Source organism: Ochotona princeps, chromosome 2 (assembly GCF_030435755.1).
Source record: "Ochotona princeps isolate mOchPri1 chromosome 2, mOchPri1.hap1, whole genome shotgun sequence".
Classification (NCBI taxonomy): domain Eukaryota; kingdom Metazoa; phylum Chordata; class Mammalia; order Lagomorpha; family Ochotonidae; genus Ochotona; species Ochotona princeps.
Window position 1 is genome coordinate 140,409,127 of NC_080833.1, and position 16,053 is coordinate 140,425,179.

Below are 16,053 nucleotides of genomic sequence, written 5' to 3' on the forward strand. Positions count from 1 at the left end.
ACCGTGTAAGAGCGCATAGGAGTGCCTGGAACTGAATCCTTGCTTTCTCTCACCTCCCAATACCTGCTGATGATATTCTGGGAGGCATCAGGTGGTGACAGCTCTACTGGTGGGTCTCTGCCACCCATGTGCAGTGGAGACGCACTGCAGTACCCAATATATCTCGACAACTCAATACTGCATTTTCTGTTGCTGTCTATACATAAAATATCATGGTGCACTTGCATTGCAGAATGTTGTATTGGTGACTGTTCTGAAGGAGTATACTACGGTTGTAATAATATGGGGGAAGTAGTGAAGAGAGGAAAAATGAGGGGTAGGAAGAGGAGAAAGAGGGGGGACTCCATATCCCTACAAAACTATACCATGGAAAATAATGATAGCAATTAAACATAGACACACAGGAGATTCCACTCGGTTGCTGCCAGCTGGCTTCAGTCTGGTCCACCTACAGCCACGCTAGGCATCTGGGGAAAGAACCAGCAGACTGGAGTGTTTCTGTCCATTTCTTTGACTCTCTAATGAAATTAATTAAATGATAAAAGTGAGAGTGAACATCTGCTTCAACAAAGTATATTTACATATTCAAGAATAAGTTGAGCTGAGGGAGATCGACATTGGTTTTCACACATCCCTTTATGTTGAAAGGTACATGGAGTAGTTTTACCGCTCTAGGGAGTCCTTCTTTACGTATCCATGTAAATATATATATGCACATATATACATATATATTTGTTGGGGGCAGGGCGAGATAAGTTGGTAGTGGTAAGGATCCTTGAAGAGGTTATTAGAGGCAAGAATTGAATTATGTATCACAAATATAAAATAGTTTGTCCTTCTATAACATTGCATCACTGCACTCACTCTAAAATAGTAGTTTGACATATGTGACTCTGGAGCCTGCACAGTCTCTGAAGACACACCTGCAACCTATGTATTAACGTGTAGAACCCATCACGTGTATGAATAGGAACATGCATGCACATATCCAGAATTTCCACCCAGGCCTCCTGATGCGGAATGCACTATTGTAAGCAGGATACCAACCACCTTGTTAAATGCCTGGCCGTGTCCTGTCAAGGCTGCTCCTCAGCCCGCAGACTAGACTGGCCTGAGGTGACTCCTTGCTGCTATACTGCCACCTCACTGCTTCAAGCATTCTGTCTACAGACTTCCCCCTGAGCAGCTGCTACTCTTCCCTAACCATTTGTCTCCCTCCACTTCCCCTGTTTAATTCTAGGTGTGCTTCTTTCAATGCAAATTTCAGCTTCAAGTATTTCCTGGAGTGTTTCTGAATTTTATAGTTTTGTATCGTTGGAAAAATCACTTAAAATAGAAAAGACTTCCCATGTTTTCTGAACAATTTAATTAGGATTATGAGCTTTAACCAAATCACAATTTGAATAGCACTTGCAAGCTTTCCTGAGAGTATAGTGTTGTGTTTTTGTTTCTGCTTTGAATTATTTGAATGATAGACACACAGAGGGGCAGGAATCTCCCAACTACTGCTTCATTGTGCCAAAATTGGGAGCCACTTAATCCATGTCGACCATGTGGGTGATGGGGACCCAAGCTCCTGAACCTGCTGTCTCCCAGTTTAAAAGGAAGCTGGAACTCAAACGTGGCTGCTATGAAACAGGTGTAAGTTGACACCTCTTGCCCTATCACTCACCTTTGAGCTTCTCTGCCCCTCAAAATGTGTAAGTGAAGGAGAGTTTAAACATCTGAGCAGCGTTTGTGCTTTCTTTATTGCATGTTTTCACACTGTGATTGCTAATACCCTCATATTTATGAAGCATGGTGCGTGCTGTGTAGGATGAGCTGTGTAATTAGTATATTTTGTATAAATGTCTCAATATAAGCTATAAAAGAATTCCTCAGTCCTTGTCAGTTTGTGCAAAAATATACATGGTATGTTTTACACATACACATTACATAAGCGCTCAGAGCATCTGTATTTAGTGAAATGTCAGGATCTTGAAGCCACGGTGAACAGCATGAGCATTCCTTTGAAGCCTTTGCTGAGAGAGGCAGCCTCCTTCCATCAAAGGCACAGCTGCAAGGCGGCAGGGGGGACCAGAACCAAGGTTCCTGTGGCTCTAAATAAGTTGACTTTTAAAGTTTAGTATTAGGGGCACAGTAGTCCAGTGGGTAAAAGTTCTTGCTTTACATACACTGGGCTCCCGTATGAGTGCTGGGATCCCATATGGGCACCGGTTCGCGTCCTGGCTGACCCACTTCCTAACCAGCTCCCTGCTTGGGGTCTGGAGACCCGGAGGGGGCTTCTGGCTCCTGACTTCGGATCTGCTCAGCTGCAGCCATTGCAGCCATTTGGGGAGGGAGCCAGTGAATGGAAGATCTGTCTCTTCTTCTCTTTGCAAATCTTCCTTTCCAATTAAAAACAAACTTTTAAAAAAAAAAAAAGTTTAATATTGAGGGTCTTACAGCTGTTGCCTTTGTCTTCCAAGCACAGTTGGAAATTGCACCTCACAGTAGACCTTGCTACTAGAATAGGATTGTACTTGCTTGCGTATTTGATGTAGGGTTTTAAATGTTTCTTCGCAGAGGAAACTAACAGAATACACAGGATGGAATAAAGCAGAAAATTACCGGTTGGGTTGAGAAGGTGATGAAGAGGCAGAAGTGGAAAGGCTGCAGGTTGCTTCCTCCCAGGACATTTCACTCTCCAGCATCCTGTGTTTGCCCCCAAGCTGGGGAGGTGAGCGAGGGGGGCTATTTTGGGACCAGGTGTGGCTGTCGCTTGGCTTTCTGTGCTTGAGGAAGTTATGGCAGCATGTGGTTGGCAGACGTGAGCCCCCGATCCAATCTCCTCAGAAATAACCTAGTCTCTGTATTTTTTTTTAAACCTCCGTGGAAATAGTCATGGAAACCTTGGAGGTTCGGGGAGCACCCCCACTGAGTCCTGGCAGAAAGGTGGGGACTCCCACCTTCATGCCAGGTACAAGGGGCAGTGGAGTCCGGGCAGGGACAGGTGGCTCTGCTGCACCTGTGAGGGTAACAGGGAGTCCCTGGCTGTAGTAGGGAAGTAACTGATCCACCCCAGCCTGGAAGGGCCAGGGCGAAGAGAGAAGGGGCTGTGTCAAGAGGATTGGAAGCCAGGACAGGAGAAGTCTCCAAACCTTCAAGAAAGTCTGGGATGAAATTAGAGGAGGAAGAGAGAAGACGGAGGGGAAGAAACCCACACCTCTCACTCAGAAACTGGCAAGAAAGCACAGTTTGCTCATCTTTCCACACAGGGGCGCTGAAGCACGTTTTAATGCAGCAAAAAAAAAAAAAAAAAAAAAAAGAGTTACTAAGAACCCTAGAATGGTGCACATCTTTTGGTATCATGGTTCTCCTCTGACTTTCTCCCCGTATGTGGGTGAGGTGGGGTTGCGGGGTGAGGAGGGGTTGGGGCAAGGAGGAGGCTTTGGAAAAGTTGTGGGCATCCCAACTCTGCTGGCTTTGACTGATGTTTACTGAAAACGAGAAAACGGGATTCGTGAAATATGCAAATAGGATGTGTGGGGAGGCGCGTTTAATGGGATGGCTGTGGAGGCTTCCAGTAGGCCTCCTCCAAACCACCTTTTCCTTCCCAGCTTCCCGAGGGCGGGGAAGCTGTTTTCAGAGAACAGCGAGCTTTGAGAAGGCAAGCAGGCAAGCAGGAGGGCTCATCAGCACCCTGCCTTTCCCGAGTTGCTCCTCGCAGGCCAGCCTCTCTCCTCCAAGCTCATCTCACTTTTCCTATTCCGAGGTGCAATACTAAGCCCTCAGGGTTACTGCTACTGTTACTGTTTCAAGTTAGGCAAAAATGTAGAAGGTGGGGGAGGCGGCACCTAGAGGTAACCCAGGAGGAGGTGCCCCCTTGGAGTTAGCCCAGTGCTGCTGCGGGTGGTAGCAGGTGCGGAGAAGGTGGGGTGCAGAGTAAAGTAATGTTCTGTGGGTGGGGTTGCCATCAGGATCTCTCCCCATTTTTGCTCGGCCTCCGTCATCTCCTTCTAGGTCTGATAGCTCTCTTCCCTGAGCCGTGGGGTGTGACCTCTGGCGGAGCCAGTGGCGCCCCGAGGTTCCCCTGCACCCCAAACACTTACCTACCCGTCGCACCCATCCCGCATCCACCGCCAAGGTGGCCCTGGCCCCCGCCTCCTTCCCCTCGTGTCTCCAATGCTCGCCCAGCGCGCTAGGCCCCCGCCCTCTCCGGTGTGCCAGCCCCGGGCCACCCAGGCGCCATCAGCCAGCCGAGCGTCGGGACGGGAAGGGGAGAGGGAAGAAGGAGCAGCGCAAGGGGCGCGGGCGAGCGAGGAGATTCGCTCTGGATGTTCGCCGGTCTCTAGGTGGTGCCAGATCATGGGGCCTAGGCATTTCCCTCCCTCTTTATGCTTTTTTTTGCGTTGTTGCTGCCTTCGATCTCTCTGATTAGGCCCTGCTTGGTCTTGGCAAGGAGTTTAAAAAAAAAAAAAAACCAAAACAGCAAAGAGAGCGACAACACACCCAGACCCCCGCGTGGCCCAGGCGCCGGGGGAGGGGGCGGAGGAGGCTGAGCGAGCAGTCGCCCAGCTGCGACTTGAGAGTGGCGCGCGGAGCAGCGGCCGCCGCTGGCTCGCCTTTCTTCCGCTGCTTCTTCCCCGTCTCCTCTTGCTTTCTTTCCTTCTTCTTCTTTTTTTTTTTTTTTTTTTTTTTTTTTCCTTTCCTTTTCTGGAAGGGGTCGGGGAGCGGGAATCCCAGACAGAGAAAGCAAAATATTTAAAAGCCCGAGACACAGACAAGCGAGAGCGCGCCCGGTGACTGATGGCTTCGCTGTACCAGAGGTTCACCGGCAAGATCAACACCTCCCGGTCCTTCCCAGCGCCCCCGGAGGCGAGCCACCTCCTGGGCGGCCAGGGGCCGGAGGAGGACGGCGGCGCCGCGGCGAAGCCCCCCGGCCCGCAGGCGCAGGCGGCGTCCCGGGAGCGCGGCGGCGGCGCGGCCGGCCGGCCCCGGTTCCAGTACCAGGCGCGGAGCGACGGTGACGAGGAGGACGTAAGCGCACCGCGGTGGGTGGGGGGCGGCGGCGGGGGCCCCAGGCTCTCCGGGGCTGCGGCGGGGCTCGCCCTCCCGGTTCCCATCCGCGTCCCCTCCTCCATCGCCTCCCCCAGAACCCACCACACTCTCCTTAGTGCCAGATCTCGGTCACCGCGGTCCCAGAGCGGGGCTCCGTCTGCGGCCGTGGCGGCCAGGACTGCGCGGCTGGAGGCAGCCGGGGGGTTGGTGCTGCGCCCGCTGGCATCTGCGATTCATTCGCTGGGGGTTCACTAGACACGGGTGGATGTGTGTGCTGTACGCTCATGCCGCCGTGCATCCTCAGGATAGAATTCCATCTGTGCTTATCAGTTGCTTTTGTTTCGTTTACTTCCTTGAAAATTCGGGAAAATGAAGTTCCACGTCTTGGCACCCCTTTTTCCCCCTCCCCCCGCCCCTGAAATCTGTTTATTGGACCTTTCTTCCTCTCCCTGCTTATTTCTTGATTTGAATGCTCCTGCCTCTCCGTGTTTCACACATACACAGTTCCCAAAGTGGCCTGGAAGAAAAGAAATCTGTAGAAGTACTAGCCCCAGAGGGCCAACCTCTATCCAAGGGGCGAGTACAGCTTTTATTGGAAGGCCTCAAGCCAACTCTCTCCTGTCTCCTGCCCTGGACTCTAGCTTAGACCCATCCCCAAAACTTCTTGAGAGCACCGTCTGCTACTTGGGCAGCCTGCTTTCAAAGGTTGGATTTGCATATCACCCTAGTAACCGGTGACTCATGCAGGGTGCCACCGGCTCCTTAGATGGGTGGGTTGAACCACCTCCCACCTCCTGTTGAGCCTGTCCCGAGGTTCAGAGTGACCTTAGAAAGGGAAAAAGAGGAAACTTGTTTTTCTTTGAGACCTCAGATTCTCAGGGAAAATCAGAAAGGTAGGATTGGCTTAGCCGGTACAACCCTTAGCAGGTGTGTTGCCTCTAAGAGGCAAAACAAGTGTGTTGCGTATTAGCAGCCTCCCTGCTTTGAGGAGTTTTCCACTCAGAGGCAACTGTCAGCAGAATTTTAAAGCCCCTGACCTCTTGCCTTGCCCTCCCAAGACTGTACAGAACCCCGAATGGAACAGGAAGAGGTGGTCACGAAACGTGATGGTATTTTAGTGCATCTGTGTGTATGTGTGGAGAAGGAACACATACACAGAGTAGGAGCGTTTCCTCATGGACAATTCTTAATTGCCAGGTTTGGTTGATGTTACCGATTTTTGTTTTGTTTTATGAATGGAGAATATGGTCAGTTTAACAGAGATGGTCAGTGCTTATCCGCGCCCCCCTCTCTCTCACGCACACACCCCACAACCCTGCATGAGATCTCGCAAGAGAGTTTCAATTTTTTCGTGAATCCCTTTCAGGTTTTGCTGGTTAGAGAGAAAGTATTGGAGATGCCCGTCATTTGGGGGCCCAGTGTCTTTGGGATGTGACAAACCATTCTGTCATCAGGGTTAGAGATCTGTATATCTGGAAAAAGGAGGATTATTGGGAAAAGTCATTCAGATTAAACCGTAGGTGTGGGAAAATATAATTGAGCTGCAATGCAGACATAAAAGATGCACTTTTTTTTTTTTACTTAAGTATGACTTAAAACTGTTGTTTAGAGAAAAAAATGTACATTTTTTCCCATTGGGCTGTAGGTGTCGCTAGGGGAAAGGAAAGGCAAGTGGCTGGAACTTCTTTCAGATGTTCTGTCCATCCTGCTGTTTTAATCTTAGCGCTGAGCTTATGTTTTCTTCCTTTCATTTTGACATATGTCTGGAACTGCTTCTCAGATAAGCAAGTGTTTTGCTGAGGGACAGATCGGGGGGTTTGCAAGTGCAATGATTTGTATCGATAAGGCTCTGAACATCTCTAACTTTGATTATGTCCTGATAGAAGTAGTTTTCCTGAAAAATTCAGAAAGATGCCTGCCTGCACACGTGTGTTGGTGTCGTATTTGCATGGAGAGACAGCTTGCTATACGTATGCAAGTATTCTTTTTTTATTATCTGGTCCCAATGAGTTCACAGCTGAAAAAAATAAATGCCACATATGTGCTATTTAATAACAGATATGTACAGAGAGCAGGACCAGAGGATGCATGTATAGGATGAGAATTGTAGTTAACTGTGCTACATGAATTTTACATTGAATGAGTAGGTTTTAGGTACTTTTGCCACAAAATTCAAATTACGAGTGGCTATATGAGATAATGGACATGTTAAGCAAAATTATTATACTATTTAATGATACACATCACAAAGCAGGATATGAATACCAATAAAATATACAATAAGGTTTGTTAAGTTAAAGGTGTATTAACTGCCACAGGAACTAAAAAAATAAATTTAAAAAAGGAAGAAATGCTCCAAGTTCAAAAAAACAACGTTAGTATAATCTCTTAGAAAATTGGTAGAATCATATCCGAAAGCTCATTAAAGGTAGATGTATGTCAGAAAGAAACTACTTTTCCTCCAGAATCACAGACTAAAACTTAGTTAAGAAATATAAGTTAAAGAAAGTCACTAGTTAAGATTAAAGAATCTGGAATAATCATTTGCATCTCAAATTTGAAGCTGAAATGCATAAAATTATGCATTTTAAAGCTGAATAGACACAGTGAATTATATGTGTTGCCATTGCTGAGGAGTTCCAGAGCACTCTGGGAGCTGTCTCAGGTGCTGATACGTTCTTGGTAGAGCTATAGGTAGGAACTGTCCCTGGCTCTTCTCTGACTGCTCAGAGTTTCAGATTGGATGGTTTAAGCGCTGTTCTTTGGCTTGCTGTGGAAAGTTATTCAAAGACAGAGTAATGGCTTCCCCAGCTTGATGACTGAGCATAGAGTTAGTTGCAGACCTTTTAACAGTCATTGAATTTTTTACCTCTTGTCCTTCCACTTAGAAAGGGAGATATAAAATGTAGTCTTTTTGGTGGTGTGATTGAGAGGGGATAGTTCCTCAAGATCCAAAATATATGTTAATTCAGCAAGGCGTATGAAGATAGGGTATAACAAGATAACCAAATGTAAATGTGGAATGACCAGTAGCTAAACTAATAATGCATTAGCTAAACGCACACTGAAACTTTCAAGCAAGTGAACTCTCACTTGTGTAAGTCTACAGAAAATCCTTCTTTGATGAAGCAAGTGCAAAGAAAGTCTTAGAAACAGAAATATTTTTTGGAGTATCTTTTCCATTTGCTCATAAATCTTAGATATATTTAAATACAAAATCAATTACATGGGCAATGCCTCCAAGCAATCAATTGTTGCTGTAAGTTAAGTTTTGTTTCTTGGACCTAAAAATAAGCTGATTCTTAAAGGATATGTTGCTGGAAGTGAATTTGGTAAAGGTCTATAGAAATTAATTGTGATTGATTTTAAAATACTGAACTCAGAGCATTTTTTTCTGATTTCTTACAGGACTTTGGATGTCTTGCATATATTATCAGAGTAGTAGGTGTGTCACAGATACATTGTATGTTGCTATCTGCTTGATTTTTAAATGATATGCTATTTGCTAACAAAATGTGATGACAATAGGATTTGAAAACAAATTGATCAAATCAGGAATCGAATGATAGATCATTGCCCATGATGACTATTGGCCTGAGAGGACTAGCTTTATAATCATGTGTGTCTTCTACAACCAGCCAGTCTCTTTCTGGACTTGATTTTTCACTGCTCTAATATCAATATCTTATTTTTGAGCCCCTGGGATTTGTGAACTTCATGATTTTTTTTAAATAGCTTGCCTTCACAAATACATTAATAAACTCTGCTAATGTCTTCTGTTTTAATTGTAGATAGTTTTAAATTTAAATTTTAACCATTTTTTATTGTATAAGAAAGCTAATCCTTTCAAGTATCCACTTGATTCTATTTTGTTCATGACCAATTTGATACTACTTAGTGTATTAATCTGCTTCACAGTGGGGATATTGCAAGGTCATTCAGAACTTCATTTTACCAATGGAGAGTTGTGATGTCACTTATTTCTCATACCAATGGTATGAGAAACAAAGTAGGTGTTAATACATGCCAGCTAGTGGAAATCACTCAATGAATATTTTCTGCTGTCATAAGTAATAATTTCACCCCTTAATCTCTCCTCCATCTGTTCTTTCTTTGCCTACAGAAGTGCAGAGTTTCTTCACTGTTCTGAACTCCCAGCTATGTCGTCTTGTGATGTTTCTTCATTTCATCAAGTAGTCGAGTGATCCCTGTTTATCGTTGTCAGTAATCCTCCTTTGCTTGCCTGCAGTGGAGTTAGGCTTACATTGCACACTGTCTTCATTACAGACACAGCAAATGCAGTGTTACTGATGTAATGACTTTCCTGTTTCCCCCTTAACCTTGATGTGGTTGCAACTTTTGTTCTTAAGATCACTACCTTCTCAAAATTTTGTATCTCATGACTTTTATGATGTTATATGAATCCATGCCTCTCTCTTCCTGAACAAGGCCTGTAAGTTCTTTGGTAAATCACAGCTTCCTCTTATCCTTTATGTAATAGGGTAGAAGAACCTCTTTTATATCTACCCTGGTCTTCAGTATTTTATTCTTTCTCTTTTCCTGTTTTCTGTTACATCAACAAAACTAAGTTTATTCTGATCATACTAAATTACAAGAAGACAGCTTTTGATTTCAATGTTTACTTATTTTTGCTTGAAAGACAAATTTACAGGGAGACATGAAGAGACAAAGAGTTTCCACCTGCTGGTTAACTCTCTCAGTACCTGCAATGGTTGGTTCTGGGTCAGTCCATGCATCTTCCAAGGTCTCCGATATGGGTACAGGGGCCCAAGGATTCAGGCCCTTTCATCTGCTACTTTTCCTTGGCACATTAAGTGGAGCTGAATCCGAAGTGGAAAAGCAGAGACTAACTGGCAGGCATACATTATGCCGGCCTCAGAGGTGGAAACTTAATCCTCTATGCCATGGTGCCAACCCCTAGGAGACTCTCTCTCATTTTACTGTGACTTATGCCCCTTAGCATTTCCTGTGAAGATAGTTTGCCTTTCTGGGTTCTAGAATTGATGGTTCCAACATTTCAGAATTTTAAGCACCATCATTGTAATCTTCTTCAACCTTTTGTATGCTGTATCAAAGAGCCTCTTAGATCACGGATTTAGAGGTGAGAAAATGTGACCATGGAGGCTGTCCCTAACTTTGCATCCTCCTTCTTTTTCTACATTCGCCTTCAAAAGAGCGTTTGAGCTGAATCCCCTTATTTCGACGCCCAGTGTGGCCATTCTGTCAGCTTTCTCGCATGGAAAACACTGCAGACAACCGTGCACGAATCACAGTTACAACTGTCTTAATCACTTTCTTGTAGCATCATATACTTCACAGGACAAATTTTCAAGACCCCTTATGGTTCTACCATGCTAAATCAAGCAATCCTACTATATAGAATAGCTTAGTGTTTGAAATGTTCCGTTTCTCTGAATACATTCAACACACAGCACTAACTCGAATGGCTACATAGCAGATATTTTGATAAAATGTGTAATGTTAAAAATATAATCCTATGAATGAAAATTTATTTAAACTATAAAAAAAAATCGTGTAGGAATTATACGTGTCATCTCAGCACAGTGTCTGCTGTCCTAATTAGGAGCTGTCTTTGTTATAAGAAATGAATATATAGGGCCCAGTGCCATAGCCTAGTGGGTAAAGTCCTTGCCTTGAATATGCTGGGAACCCATATCAGCGCTGGTTCTAATCCCGGCAGCCCCGCTTCCTATCCAGCTCCCTGCTTGTGGCCTGGGAAAGCATTGAGGATGGCCCAAAGCCTTCAGACCACACACCTATGTGGGAGACCCAGAAGGATCTCCTGACTCCTGGCTTCGGATTGGCCCAGCTCTAGCCATTGCAGTCATTTGGGGAGTGAAACCAGCAGATGGAAGTTCTTCCTCTCTGTCTCTCCTCCTCTCTGTACATCTGTCTTTCCAAGAAAAATAAATCGCTCTTTTAAAAAGGAAATGAATATATTTGGAGTGGTGTTCCATGATGTCTGAATATAGCATCCACACCACCTTATGCCTGTACTATACATTTTGATTTCTTGAAGCTTGGCTACATGTGCCTTATGTACCTTCGCAGTTATCTTGGCTACAGGGGGAATGTCTAATAGCTAATATTTTGATGTGAAAGATTAGTCCTGGGTAAAGGTGATTTCCTTTCTTTTGGACGGCTCAGTTGTTAACTGTGAATTATGGCAAAGAAATGTCAATGCGTTAACAAGCCTGTGCTCTCTCCAGCCCGCCTTTCCAAAATGTGTATGTTTGCTTCAAGTCAAATTTGATCACAGGAAAGGACTATTGTATCTTCCCAGAGGATTTGAGTTCTAAGTTAACAGGAAAGGAGTTTTTGAGAAGAGAATTCTTTTTGAGAACACTCTTTTTTATTGCTTTCAGTTCGTACTTCTCTGTAATTTACATGTGTATGTTACTGGTAGATGTGAGGAGGTCTACAGCATTAAAACAGCATAATATAATTTATATTTTTGAGAAAGGAATCAGCTCTTTTGCCCACATGTGATTAATATTCTAGAATTGCTAGAAAAACAAGATTGTTTTATTTTTCTTTAATAAAACAAAGGTGGTTTTTTTTTTTTTAAAAAAACATATCTTATCCAAAGCTTTTTCTCCTTTATAGTCAGAATGATTAATGGGTTTAATTTTTGCATGCAACTGGCAGGAGTTGCTGAGTAAGATGTACATGCTGATTGTATATAACCCTGTTCCTTTTAATTACTCTGATGATAACAATGCATTAATCAAGTGTGTGAGAAATGTTTCTCTGCAATATTGATTCCCCTCATAGAGCATTGCCTATGAAAATCATAGCAATCATAATCCTTTTAAAATCAAAGTCTGGTTAATAAATTTAGTGTTAACAGCATTGGATACTCATGCCACGTTATGATTGGCTTCTATTTCAGACACATTGGCTTAGTTTTGATGCATGTAAAAAAATTCAGCCTTTTCAATTCATAACTCTCAGAGCATTTATCTTTACAACTATCAAGCATTAATATTATAAGTAGGAAAATTTAAAATATAACATCTGATTTTACAAATGAGAATATTACACGTAGCCATAGAACACTGTGCATGTTTTTCAGACCTGAGAGAACCTCAACCTCTTCCCTTACTCTTACATTCTTTTCTGTTTACTGTTCTACAGTATAACTGAGGTAAGGAATTAACTTCATTATGTTACTCAGTTTAAAATATCTGAAATTTATAAAAGATAGCTGTCTGAAGTCTGTTGGTTCTGAATGGGTTAGCCTGATGACCATATATCGTTGTTTCTGTGTAGTCCATTTCAAGTGCAGTAAATGTTTTCTCTATGTCTAGGATTTGTGTAGATGTGTAGACAAACCCATGGATCCACGTGTTTTACATGGAGACCAGAAGCACATGGGGCAGAGGGATGCAGATGTTAGCTTTCCAGTGATGTGGGGTGTGGAGGCACGCTCTGGTTCCCAGTGTCCAGAGTCTGGATTGGCAGGGCGGGAGGGCAGCTGGTGGGTCCTAAGGACCATGGAGGAGCTGGGACCTATGGTGATGTAGGGAGGGCTGAGAGACAAGCAGCTGTGTTTCTACAGTCCTGAAGCTATAGTTCACTTCTAAATAGCATGAGGAAAGTTCTAGTCAACTCTGTAGAGGTGAATAAACAACTTGAAGATGTTTAGAGTTTATTAAAATAACCTTAGCCATGTGCTCAATAGAAATTATTTATATCAGTTGTACATACACAAGCACACATGATAAATACACACACACACACCTAAAAGTGTTTATACCTATCCAGATGTTGCTTCTTAAATTCAGAAGAAACCTAAGAATATACCAGGTCTTCCAAGTTACTGTAAAATCAATTTTTATTTTTCTATAGTGTTCACGTTTTAGTTTTGTATCAGCTTTGACCTTGGATGATAATAGGTCAATATTAGCATATGCATATGTTACTAAAGAAGCAGAGGGGATATATATATGTAACTGTCTCAATTTAACTGAGAAAACCATTTAGTCTTTCTATCTACTATCCACTTTGATTTTATTTCAAAAAGAATAACATTTATTTTTAAAATAAAACAATTCAACATAGCAGCTTGCACATAGAAACGAGTTTTTGTTACATGTCAGTAATAGAATATTTTTAAAATTTCATGAAAATTAATGTTTCCGTGATGCAAAAAGTCTGTTGAAATCTGTGCGTATGAGGGTTTTTTTGAAGTTCATGAGAAAATTCACATTGTGGAGATGCGATGAAAAAATTTCAAGTTGTCTTGCACCAAAATGATCTTTTAATTCCATTTTCATAAATCTGTGGAAATATCTTTATATACTTACCTAAATAAATGCCTACAGATTATATGCAATCCATATATAAGTACTAAAACTTTTTCAAAGACTTGTTTGCTTATGTAAAAACAGTGTTACAGAGAGAGAGGACGAGTCTGAGAGGGAGAGATCTTCCATCTACTGATTCACTCCCAGATGGCTGTTAAGGCCAGAGTTGCATCTGCCTGAAACCAGGAACCAGAAGCTTCTTCTGGGGCTTCTGCTTGGTTAAGGGTTCCAGGGATTTGAGCTATCCTTCACTGCTTTCTCAGGCACATCTGCATAGAACGGGATCAGAATTAAAACAGTCAGGAATTAGACCAGTGCCCAAATTGGGAGCTGGCATCATAAGCTGCAGCTGTACCCACCATGTCACAGTGCTGGCCTCTAAACATAATGTATCTCGAGACAGTGTCAACCAGGACAGGATCAGGAATGGAAAAACGGAAAACTGGGAGAACTAGGAATAAAAAGAAATGATGTAAGAGGGTGTTGGACGTGAAGCAGTAAGTAAAGGTAAAGCAATGTTAGAGAATTTGCTTGCCTCTGGATTCCCTAATAACTTTTCTCAAAATCCCCGATTCTGTAAACTGTATTATAACATTTATTATTCCACCTAATGACTTTTTTATTTGAGAGATAGAACAAAAAGAGAGTGATGCCTCTTGCTATTTCATTCTGCAAATGCCCACAACACATGGGACTGAGGCAGGCTGAAAGTGGGAACCAGGAGGTCCATCTTGACCTGCCCGGTCGGAGGTAGTGACACAGTTAGCTGTGCTATCACACCCTGCCTCCTACAGTGTGACTCAGCAGGTAGAGCCTGGCCCCAAAGCCAGGTGCTCCAGTATGGAATGAATATGTCCTAACCAATAACATAGCCTCTGGGTCAAATGCCTCCTTGCCAAACTTGTAAAAATTTAAAATGAAAGCAAAACACCTCTGAGAGTCATGGTAGATAAAATGACCTCCTCTCTGAATACTTTTAGAATTATCGGGCATGAACCACCTGCCAAGTGTTAATCCAGTGTTAACGGCACTTATTGTTAGTGCATGCGTGGTGTCTCCTGTAAGGGCTTCTCTGTCATTTCAGTTCCTGGATCTTCCTTTTTCCTTATCTTCCATGCCACCTCTAGGGTTCTAGCAGAGCCCTCTCACTGCTAGCAACATTCATGGAGAGAACTGGTTACATTTTCTGGGACACTTGGATTAAGTTGTGGGAAAACCCAGTTCCTTTCCCTGGTGAGCTTTGGGGCCTTCTTCATCATCCTTGTCTTGTCTGCTAATTTGCTAGTTAACGCCTTGCATGGCCAAGTGGTCAAGGATCAACGTGAGGCGGGGATCCCTGAACCCATTCACTAGCCTCTTCTTCCTTTTGTTTCTTAGACACTGTGCACATATGCGACCATAGATTCCCTTCAGAAAGAAGGTAACTGCAGCCAAAACTTATATGACAATAACTATTAGAAGGAGAAAAGGAAAGGAAACATCAGTGTGTAGCAAGTGAACAGAATTAGGCTTGGGTGAGATTGTGCAGCTATGAACTCAAGCTACGGGTTTGAAGGTGAGATTGTGCAGCTATGAACTCAAGCTACGGGTTTGAAGGTGAGATTGTGCAGCTATGAACTCAAGCTACGGGTTTGAAGGTGAGATTGTGCAGCTATGAACTCAAGCTACGGGTTTGAAGAGTGCTGGTTTCTCGTGAGAGTGAGGGTGAGAGTTGTTAGGATAGCTCATCTAATATTTCTAGACATGTGAGTGCCCAGTAGGTTGATTCGCATATGATCTCTTACAGTTGGGTGTGGCTGGAAAGTAAAAAGAGCGTGGGAGAAAGAGAAGCAATTCCAAATGAAAGCTTTAAGAGCCAGTGTGTGCGACTTGCTCTGTACTGTCTGTCTTTTATGAAAACCAGCAATGTTCCTGATAACACCTATTCAGCAAGCAAGAAACTAAGTGGTTTGTATATCACTGAGATATGTCACTGTGGCCTCACTTAGCCTGTGTTGGCTGGAACAGGGGGATAAATCGTTATACACACAAGTGGCGCTTCGATCTGGTCCTCAATGACATCATCAGCCAGGTACAAAATGGATGCTCTCTAAACTTCAAGATGGGGTGCCTCCCCTTTCCTAATGACCCTGAGCTTTGTCACTTCTCTAAAGTACTAAATAAAAACTATGCCCCAAAAGACAGTGGGCCTGAGAGTGCATGATTCCCACCAGGTCCTTGCGTTGGAATGCATGTTTTATTGATGTCAGGAAGATCAAGAACATCCAGTTCCCTGGAAGGCAACTGCATCTCCTATTCAGTATGTGGAGTGGAGTGGATGGGGAGCAGATAACAGAACAGGGAGAATGCCAGCACATAGTGCTGCTTTCAGAGGGCCTCTCTGAGTCAACCACACTAGTGAGAGACTTACACTTGCGAGCCTTCAAATCAGAAAGGTGGAGATGCTCACGAAGAAGCTTTCCCAAGGCAGAGGTGCCTTGCATGGAGCAAAATCCAGAAACCTTAGTCTGTGCCCCTTGCATGCGATGTGCTCTTCCATTTTATGCCGATCCAGGACAAGCTTAGTCATGATTCAGAAACTAAAGGTCTTCCAGCAGGACATTCTTGTTCAACTCATGTCTTGCCTAGTACCATTTAGTCACCATGTTGTACGTGGCAAGGG

The 16,053-nt window shown here is 43.7% G+C and overlaps 1 protein-coding gene across 1 annotated transcript in view; it reads left to right on the forward strand.

Annotated features, from left to right (window-relative positions):
- Window positions 1–4,788: 4,788 nt before the first annotated feature.
- The window catches only part of DPP6 (dipeptidyl peptidase like 6), a 797,513-nt gene continuing 786,248 nt past the window's right edge, over window positions 4,789–16,053 (forward strand). The window contains exon 1 of the mRNA XM_058660636.1: window positions 4,789–5,019. Coding sequence (XP_058516619.1) covers window positions 4,789–5,019 — 231 coding nt within the window. The remainder of the gene's footprint in view (window positions 5,020–16,053) is intronic.